Source organism: Sorex araneus, chromosome 2 (assembly GCF_027595985.1).
Source record: "Sorex araneus isolate mSorAra2 chromosome 2, mSorAra2.pri, whole genome shotgun sequence".
Classification (NCBI taxonomy): domain Eukaryota; kingdom Metazoa; phylum Chordata; class Mammalia; order Eulipotyphla; family Soricidae; genus Sorex; species Sorex araneus.
The window spans coordinates 339,312,268-339,322,823 of NC_073303.1; the positions used below are offsets into that span (position 1 = coordinate 339,312,268).

Here is a 10,556-nt window from a genome sequence, read left to right on the forward strand (position 1 = left end):
AAAAAAATATGCCATGGCCCCAAAATGCAGAACCCAATTTAACACAGTTTAGTCAAGAAACTTTGAAGAACACTATGCAGTCAGTTATGGGTCATTTCCCTACAAATTTCCTTTTGAGAGAGGTGTTTTTTTTTTTCTTTTTGGGTCACACCCAGCAATGCATAGGTGTTACTCCTGACTCATGCACTTAGGAATTACTCCTAGTGGTGCTCAGGGGACCATATGGGATGCTGAAAATCGAACCCGGGTTGGCTGAGTGCAAGGCAAATGCCCTACATGCTGTGCTATCGCTCCAGCCCCAAGAGAGGTATTTTTTAATAAAAGCATAGAGAGGCCTGGAAGATAGTCCAAAGGGCTGGAGCACCTGCTTGCACACAGGCAGCCGAGGCTCAGAGCTCAGCACTGCAGGAACTGTGGCCCTTGAGCACCAAACCGGGAGCAGACCCCAGGACTTCCCACTGAGTATGGCCCCAAACCTAAAAATAAAATTTTTAAAGGCCTGCAAATTTAACTAAGTCTTAAATTCTGGCTTCACAGGTCAAAATAGATCCAACTTTTATATAGAGCATGTGACCCAGAAGTTAACTACTTTAAACAATATTATTGACTCCGGAGAGACCAACTGAAATTCCTCTTTAATTCAATAATCACTCTTCATTCGTGAGGCTCAACTCTACCATGACAGACATGGTTTGACTCTGGATTTTCTTATTACTCAAGTGTCTGTTTCAACTCTAGTTCCAGATTCAACTCTAAAATCACCGGGGCTAGAGCAATTGCTCAGTGGGTAGGGCATTTGCCTTGCACGAGTTGAACCCGGGTTCGATTCCCAGCATTCCATATGGTCCCCTGAGCACCGCCAGGAATGATTCCTGAGTGCAAAGCCAGGAGTAACCACTGTGTATCGCTGGATGTGACCCAAAAAGCAAAAAAGAAAAAAAATAAATAAAATAAAATCGCCTATCTGACAGTTACAGAAATAATTATTGAAGTATCAGTTTCCTTCCCTGGAATTAAAAAAACATTTCCTTCAGATTTTTTAATTTTTTAAGTTCTTACAGGTCTGAGCACCAGCAGACTATTAAAAAAATAAAAAGTTTTAAGAGGTGGCAACAAATGTCTGAAGTTCCAATGGGCTTTCTCTAGAATACATGTTCTTGTAAGTATTTTGAATGACCTGCTGACAATGACTAAATAGAAAATAAACTGTTAAATGTCTTAAAGCAGCAACCATGAAAATAAACCAAAAAAGGCAATCTTTAGAACCCTTACTGCAAACAGTTACATAGAAAGTGGATACTTCATGCAATAGGAGAAAATTCAATGACTTCCAATTTTATTTTAATAATGAGAAAAAATAGTCATTTCACAACTTTATATCCAGTAACTTCTAGAATATCCCAAATTATGCCTTCATTTTTTTCCGATTCATTACCCAACCAAAACACTGAAAGAATGACATACTATATCTAAAAGGAGAAAAAAAATCAAGATAAAAAGTTTTAATTATAAATGTCAAAAAGTTTTTTTAACTAGCATATAACTGAGTCTCAATACTACAATATGTGGTAGTATACAAATATACTCTATTCATATTAACACATTAATAACAACAGATGTGTTGAAAATTTCTCAATTAATAAATAAGCTAACATTAAAAGTACCATAGTAGTATTTACTTAGTGCTAAATATGTTAATATGTTTTATGAAAGAAAACCTAAGAACAGATCATGGATAAGCACTTTTCAAGTGATCCTATTATGAATGTCATGTTGTATTTATAATAAAATCTGCCTTTAAATAGTTCAAACTGTTGAAAATACTATTACATTGTGAATTCTTCAATGCTATGGGGGAAACCCATTTCAAAGCTTACTTAATTGAACCAAAAAACAAGCGCATCTAATCCCGATACTATCTGTTCTTCTGTGTCACAAAATTGAGACACAAGACAGTATACTCTAGATTACACTTCTACCATAAGGACAGATAAAAACTACCCCAACAGTTGAACCAACAGAAAATACTGTGTGGTCATACCATGACACAACATGGAAACTTATCTATTATTTAAGAGCCCATTAACTTAACTAATCGTCTTCTGGACCTACTTAAGAGTTCAGTCTATGATCATTTGCTCTCAATTCAATTTTAGGCTGTTTGGATGTTAGTTCAGACAATCTTGACTTTAAACCTACCCATCTTGATTTTCTATTCTTTAGTTACAGCTTATACCTGTGGTCTTTACCCAGTTTCTCCTCACTCAGAATCCTTGAAGCCCCACTGATTATTTTGGCTGTCTTCCCTGTAACTATTCTAAGGAAGCAGCAATGCCAAAAGCACTGGGGGGCTTACTTATCATTTTCTTGAATTACAACTAAAATATTTTATGCTACACAGCAGGTAAATTTTCAAGACTGACCACATACTATGCTACAACTTACTAAGTCAGTCCCAATTATTTTTTTCAGAGATCAAGTACTTCTGTCTTTTGTGATTATAAGCAGTGCTTAGATGTATACTCTTGCATATTTATATGCATCATGTGTATATCATAAATATAGACATCCAGAAAAAATAACTACAGAAGGGTATGCAATGTTAAAGAACTTCATTCTGAGTGCTAACTCATCTATATGTTTAATGTGTACATATATCAGTCAATTCAATAGCCCCATAAAGGTCATCAAAGAAACATAAAAATATACAATAAAATAATTTTATTTTTAATAATATTACACTTATCTTCCTTTACCCCTCACCACCACCATCCTCACCCTCTTCCCCCCTCATCCCAACCACCAAATATATACACACAAAATATTTTAATGGTCAAAGCAGCACAGAAAATGAAAAAACAACGTTAAGTTTAAAAGTCAAGAGGGATCAGAGTGATAATAGATAATAATTTGCCTTGCATGCAGCTAACCCAGGTTTGATCCTGGCACAACATATGGTGCCCAGGTCCCGCCAGGAGTGAACCCTGATACAGAATCAGAAAGTAAACCCTGAGTATTGCCAGGCAGGGGCCCCAAAACAACAACTAAAGTCAAGCATATAAAAACTTCAAATGACCTCCAGCTTATCACATATGGCAAACTATTGTGACTTTCACTGTTTTTGTATTTCTTTAATGTGGCACTGGATACTTTCCAAGGCCTCATACAATGTGTAAGACATGCATTCCACCACTTAGACCCCAAACCCTAAACTGTGCTTAGGGATTTGAAAAAGCACATTCTACCACATTGAGCATCTTAAAGTCCCTGCACTCCCGTGAAAGATTAGTCATTCCAAGCACTGTAAATAGGCATGATTGAGGTAGTTTGAAGCAGTCCCAAGAAGTACAGAGCTAGAAAAATCTGTTACAGAGAATAATACAAGCAGGCTCAAGATTTCCCTACTAAGAAAATCGAGAAAACCAAAAACTGCAAGAGTAAACTACTCTACATCAGATTAGAATCCCAGGCTCCCTGCCCATAACCCCAGACCTTGCCCTTGAAAATAAGTGAGAGCAGTTCATTTCACAGAAGAATGTTGTTTGTTATACTCAAAGTGTCCAAACTAACTTGGATGACACACACACACACTACCAATTAGCTACTGATTGACACTTCAGGTCAAATGCTAGTAAGTGTTCTGTAAGAAACATATCGTGATACAAGGGCCCAACATACAGATGACATGAAAGCACATAACACATACATATGAACCCACGGGTTTGAATATTCTAAGTACAGCTCGAATCTCAGATGAGAAGTGCACTCAGCTCTAAAGAATAATAAAGATTAAGAATTATTTGGCACTGGGGTCAGGAGAAATGTATAGGAGTTATAGAATATGCTTCACAGGTGGCCCTGCAAGATCTCCTGAACTTTGCTTGTCCTTGCTCACGCCACCGCCCCCACCACCAGAAAAATAGAAAGGAAAAGAATTAAGGATCATTAGAGAATGGATAACCCAAAATTTCCTTTAATAACGTGGATGGGGCACGGGGGGGAGGGCACCCATGTAGTACCGCAGGTATAGTGGGGCTTGCCTTGGACACAGTTAACCAAGGTTTAATTTGGGTACTGCATTGGTTTCCCTGGGCACCTACAGTAATGATCCCTTTGTACAGAGCCAGGAATAAGCCCTGAGCACTGCTGGATATAGCCCCCAAAACCAAAATAAACAGAAATAAAATAAATAACTTTTTTTAAAATTGTTCAGAATAGACAACCTAATCCAAAATCTAAATCTTTCAAGGAAGGTACTTATTTAGCTCCTAAATTTACTACTTAGCACCTGAAAGTGCTATCTTATGACTAATTTTTTTTCTTTAAAAAATGTTATTAGGAGGTCTGGAGTGATAGTACAGCAGGTAGTGTGTTTGCCTTGCACATGGCCGACCTGAGTTCAATTCCCGGCATCCCATATAGTCCCCGAAGCACCACCAGGAGTAATTCTTGAGTGCAGAGCCAAGAGTGACCCCTGAGCATCGCCGGGTGTGACCCAAAAAGAAAAAAAAAGTTATTAGGGGCTGGAGCCATAGCACAGCGGATAAGGGCATTTGCCTTGCACGTGGCTGACCCGGGTTCAATTCCCAGTATCCCATATGCTCCCCTAATCACCGCCAGGGGTAATTTCTGAGTGCAGAGCCAGGAGTGACCTCTGTATATCACCGGGTGTGACCCAAAAAGCAAAAAAAAAAAAAGTAAAAGTTCTTAAAGCATGACAATTTAAGAATTTATTCAGTGGATTTTCGACATAAGATGCCCCAGCGCCAATGCCACCACCAAGGTCTTCTTACCCCTAATAGTTCCCCAGGTTCCTGACCATATGCCACCCAATCCCTAGACTACGACCTTGACAGGAACATTTTTAAGTTTGACGGTTGAAGTCTGGATCTCATTTTCAGTGCTGTTGGCTGGGGTTTGGACACTCAGCTACCACTCCTTCACACCGCCATGTACTTAGATCCCCTTGATTCCTGCTCCCCATCCCTTCCATCTGTGTCTCCTCCCCGCCCTGTTATTTCTTCCCAGGTAGATCACTTGCCTTGTACACAGCAGACCTAGGTTTAATCCCTGGCATCCCATAGGATCCCCAAGCCCTGCCAGGAGTTATTCCTGCATGAAGAACCAGAAGTAAGTCCATAGCACAGACTATTGTGGCCCCAAACAAATAAACAAACAAAAGCATTATTTGAAAAAGTCATCACTATATAGAAGACAAAGCTCTTACGAAAACATGTATCTATATAAACCCCTTCCTTGGCATGAATATGGTTGTTTAATTAAAACGTACCTACATTTAGTTAAATATATAAAGACCAGCATCTGCTCAAATTAACTGATATAATTTGCTGAAAATCTTGAATAAAATCAGTTTTAAGGAGGAAAAAAAACAAAAATGTAAGGCATAATGATTTGTTGCTACAAATTATGCTTTAATTTACAATTATGGATCCAACTGGAAAATACTTGGGTTCTAAGAGGTACATACTAATCACAGATATAAAATATCCAAATGACAAATTTTCCTGTCTTCTAAGTAGTTGATAAAAATTCACTTAAAGTCTGTGTAGTACTGTGTAGTATTTGATTTCTTTTGCATTTGAGCCAAAAGAACAAATTTAAACAATGTTAATGGATAAAACTGTAAAATACATATACAAACATTGTTACAGAGCTCAAATTGTGCTTTCAAAATAACTCTTCTTTGCATTGTATGTAAGAGGCCCAGGATTTAATCCTGGCACCTCAAGGAAAAAAAAAAGAAAAGAAATGACTCTTCTAACTTCAAAAATTAAAACAGAATGGGGATGTAAGGTACTCATGCTCTTTTTTAAAAGGCATTTTAAAGCAAGATTAACTGTTGCTTTAAATCTTGACACTTCCAGATTAATAACCCTAAAGTTTAATGAGGCACAGCAGATTTCAGAATTAAAGATTTTTAATGAGAAAGGAAATTAAGGACAGTTTGGTGCAATACACTGTCACCAAAATAATCTATTTCAGGAAGAGTTTAGTATCTATATGTAGAAAATATGGACTCTCTAAAATGAATTTCCTCTTAAAAATCCCAATCTAAACCTTTAGAAAAAAGATCAAGAGAGTCCTTGGCAACACTATAAAAGTAAAAAGTATGCATGCATGTAAATTCTAAAAACTGTATATATAAATATATATACAAATACATGAATTATTACAAAACTGACCAAAATATATTAAGATACAAATTATTCTTTCAAACTATACTTGTAGATTTGCAATGCATCATTAACTAGTAATGACCATATCACAAGGTGATGAAGAACATGTGCTATGTCCAAAGAGTTGAATAAATATGTTCAACAGCAGCTATGCTCATCTTCTTTCCCATGAGAAGAATGTCTTTCAGACACATAAAATCAAATAAACACTAATAATAGAAACATGTCTTATGCCCAAACTATTATCATACTTGATAGTCCACAATGCTTCTTGTATGCATGTCTCAAGTGTTGGATATTGAATGCGTATAGCTAACAGGTAAAATTCCACACATGGCTTAAAAATCTTTTTCACAGGTCCTCATCCAGGGTTGCAAGTAGAACCTATATAATGAGACTATTTAATACTCATATCATTTAAGATGACATCCTTTGTGTTCTATAACCCAAATAAATGTCTTTAATGCTGAACAATGGAGCCATGCAATTAAAATGTGAACTAGAAAAAACAAAACAACTCTCTATGCATCATGGACAATAAAAGTAAAATGTTAATTCCTTTCCTCTGGTAAATCAATTTAAGGATCTGAAAGTCACTTGTATAATTTAAAAGGAAAGCTGGACTTAACTACGATTTCCCTTATCACTGAAGACTACTGTTCAAATTCTGCTTTATTTTTATATAAAGAATTCTAATGCCTTAAATTAAAATGAGAAATAGAGAAAATATTGAAGCCAAATAGTATAGCACTCAAATATTTACTAGTTACATAAATCTAGTCAGCAAAATAATTAAACTAATAAAGAATCCCTCAAAGTAGAATAAAACATTCAAAATAAACAAGAACTACTTCAGTTACAAATTAAAGGCATTGGGTCTCTTGAATATTCAATTACTGTTTTTCAACTGCCATGAAAAAAATAAGGTTGCTGTGGCCACAAGTAGCCTACACATTATCTTTTCTTAAATTCTTGGCTCCCTAGTCTGGCACGGAGGGAAAATAACCTAGACTTTTAATAGAGATGACTACAGAAGGGCCATTTTCACCTTGCAGATAGATCTTGGTTATTCTGGTGCTTAAAGCAGACCATTAACACAAAGTCATGTCTAATCTCAGTTGTACAATCCATATGGTGCTCTTAACTCTTAAAGCTCTGTTGTATAAACTACTCTGCTTCCACTCCTAATGACCTTGCAAATCATTCAATGTTACTGCTTAACTTTTGCATCCCGGAATTAAAGACTGCCCAATAACTTGATGACAAAGTTTCTCCGTATTCAATGAAGGCTTACAAAAATCAGCATAGCATCAGTCTAAAAGAAACAGAGAGAACATACGATGGGAAGATAAACTTGTCTGATATCTACAAACGACATTTTTGAATGCTGGTATTAAAAATGATCTACAAAATCCACACCTAAGGCAGATGATTTTGAAGAGAAGAAAACTGAGGCAGTGGACCCACAGTGAGTCCCCTGGTATCAAAGACCCCCACAAAGGTCTTCTCTTGTCCTAACTTCACTGCTGGATATATTCAGTAAAAACTTAGTTTCAGATTAAAAAGTTAGTGAACATGCCATCGGCTACTGGATTCATTCTAAGCATTTTTTATAAATTATTTTTAAGTATGTCAGACCGTTTGATAATATCCCTCCAAAAAGGTTGTTAAAGCTTTTTTAAAATACAGCGTCGCCTTTGTTTAAAAAAAGCAAATAGCTCATCTATAGTCCACCCTGCTTTCCCCTTAACTTTAAACACTTGCAAGTAGTGGTTTTTTCCTTCTTCCACTTCAGCTTAATCTCTTTACTACCCCCCCTTTTTTTTTCAAAGAAGAAACAATAAATGAAGTGACAGGAGGTGAAAGAATGAGGAGTGTGGCTCCAAGAATAAAGGGAGGTTTTATAACAGGAGGTACTTTTGTTAGCAAGTGACTGGCAGGTCTCCTCCCCCAAGGTAGGAGAAATTCCATCCGCTCCCCCAAACCGCACTGGCCAAAAAATGTCCAGTCTAATAGTTCGGAAAGCCCAGAGTCGGGTCAGAGCAGATGGGGGCGCTTTGGAGAGTGGGGGAAGGGGAGAGCTCAAGACCAGCAGGAGACCAAAGAACAAAAGGAGAAACCTAAGAAAGGAGAAAGGCTCGGCGGGCCCCGGGAGACCCACGAGTCGGGGATGGGGGGGCAGGGAAGAGAGCAAAGTGGGGGAGCAAGACCCAGGGGAGCAGAGCCCGCCGCGGGGCCGGGCCAGCGCGCCGCGCACCATGGACAGGGCTCGGCGCGGCCCACACCCCTCTAGGGGGAGGCGGGAGGAAGCGCCGGAGACCGCGGGCGCCCAGCCCGTCCCGTCCCCGGGGCCCGCCTGGCCCTGACCCACGACGGCCAGGCCCGGGGAGGGGGGGTGGGGGGGCGCGATCCGCACCGTCTGTCCCTCGGCCGGCCACCGCTGGCCCCGTGACACTTCGGAGTGAGGCCGCGCCCGTACTTTTCAGAGCTGCCACCCAGCTGCCCCCCCGCCCCGCTCTGCCAGCCTGGTGATGCGCTGCCCGGGCACACATTTCCCGGGAGACCCTACCCCGCAGACACACCCCTCTCCCGGAGTGGCTCTGGGACCCCGCTGCAAGCAGGGGAGGCTCTGAACACCCCCCCCCCGCGCGCGCCCCCGCAACCCTGGCCCCTGCAGGAGAGACGGGGGTCGCAGCAGCACGCGGGATCGCGTTTCCAGCCTCGGCTAACGGGTCAGGAGGGGCCTCGGGCCGGACGCTGCGGGAAAGTTGGGCGGCAGATCGGGGCTGGGGACCCGCGGTGCCAAGGAGAACGGGAGCCCAAGAGCTGCCCGGAGCAGGTGCGCGGGGCCGCGGCGGGGACGGAGAGGAGCGATTCAGCGACCGCTGGCGGACGCGCTCCCCCGGGCGTGAAAAGTGCGGGAGCCGCTAGGCGAAGGCTCCCCCGGGACCCTTCATCACGCAGGGCAGAGGGAGCGGGACGGACCGAGAGAAATAATCACCGAGCAATGAAACTTCTCCCCGCCCGGTGGGAGAAGGAGAGGCGCGGGGAGAGGAGGCAGGGCGCAGAGGTCCAGGCTGACATGGACTCTGGGACAAGGAGACCGTTTTCGTCCCAGGTGGGCAGCAAGAGCGAAAATGATGTGGGTAGAAGACCACGGAAAGAAGGCAACTCCGGGCTGGGATAAAGACAATAGGACAGCAGAGTCCTTGGGCACCCGAAGGCGCGCGGGTGCCAGGGTGGGGTGGGGTGGCGGCAAGTCCCGGTAACTAAGACACCAGAGTGAGAATTCCTACTGCAAACTCGCGACCCATTCTGCAGAAATAAACAAACCAACCAAACCCCCAAATCGGAGAAAGTGCCCTGCGATGGGGCGAGAAGCGTCGGAAACTGCAGAATCGGGATGCATCCCGCCTCCCCTCCAGCTGCCTGCCAGCACCCTCCCGTGAGCTCGCCCGGCCCGAAAGAGGGGTAAAAGGGGGCCCGGTGGTCGTCCCTCCGGGGTCGGCCCGGAGCGGCGCGGGAGCTGAGCCGGCCCCGGCAGCCGCGTGCCTGCGTAGGTCCGGGCCGCGCGGTGCGGCACCTCCCTTCCCGGGTGCGCAGCCCGGCCCCGCAGCGGCGCGGGGAACAAAGGGACCCGGCGCCGCCCGCCCCACCCCGCCCGCCCGCCGTGCCCCGGACCCGGCCGCCTTACCTGGAGCAGGGCCGCCAGCAGCGGCAGCAGGGTCCGCGGCGCTCCCGCTATCCGGCACATGGAGGCGGAGAGGGGCCGAGCGAGCAGCCGGAGGCGGCGACGGCGGCGGCAGCGGCAGCACCAACAGCGGCGCGGACGCGGCTCCCGGCAGTTTCCACCCCCTTCTCTCCTCCTCCCCACCCCACCCCCCGGCTCCGCGGCCCTCCGCGCCCCGCCAATGGAGAGCGAGCTGATGACAAATAGCGGGCCGCCGGGGCCGCGGGACTCGCACAGCGAGCAATGAGACAGACCGGGGGATCAAGGGGCTGCGGGGGGGGGCGGGGGGCGGGCGTGCGTGTGGGAACGCGTGTGTGCGAGAGAGAGAGAGAGAGAGAGAGCGAGCGAGAGCGGGCGCGAGAGAGCGAGAGAGCGAGAGAGCGAGAGCGAGCAGGCGACCGGGCGGCAGCGCGAGCGGCCGTGCCCCAGCCCGAAGCGCAGCGGAAGCCGGGAGGGATGCGGGCGGCGGGGCCCTCGGCTGCCCGAGGATGCGGAGGTGGAAGTGGAGCGGATGGCGCTCCCCGGGACCTCCGCCACGCGAGCTTTTGATCTGGCGGCTCTGGCCGCCCCCGGGCGCCCTAGGCACGGCTGCACCGTCTGCTCCGGACGCTCGGGCCGAGCGCGGCGGC

The 10,556-nt window shown here is 44.5% G+C and overlaps 1 protein-coding gene across 1 annotated transcript in view; it reads right to left on the reverse strand.

Moving 5' to 3' along the window:
- Nucleotides 1–10,099, reverse strand: part of CDH2 (cadherin 2) — a 239,958-nt gene extending 229,859 nt beyond the window's left edge. Inside the window, exon 1 of the mRNA XM_055127782.1 lies at nucleotides 9,892–10,099. Coding sequence (XP_054983757.1) covers nucleotides 9,892–9,951 — 60 coding nt within the window. The 5' untranslated portion in view covers nucleotides 9,952–10,099. The remainder of the gene's footprint in view (nucleotides 1–9,891) is intronic.
- Nucleotides 10,100–10,556: the final 457 nt, after the last annotated feature.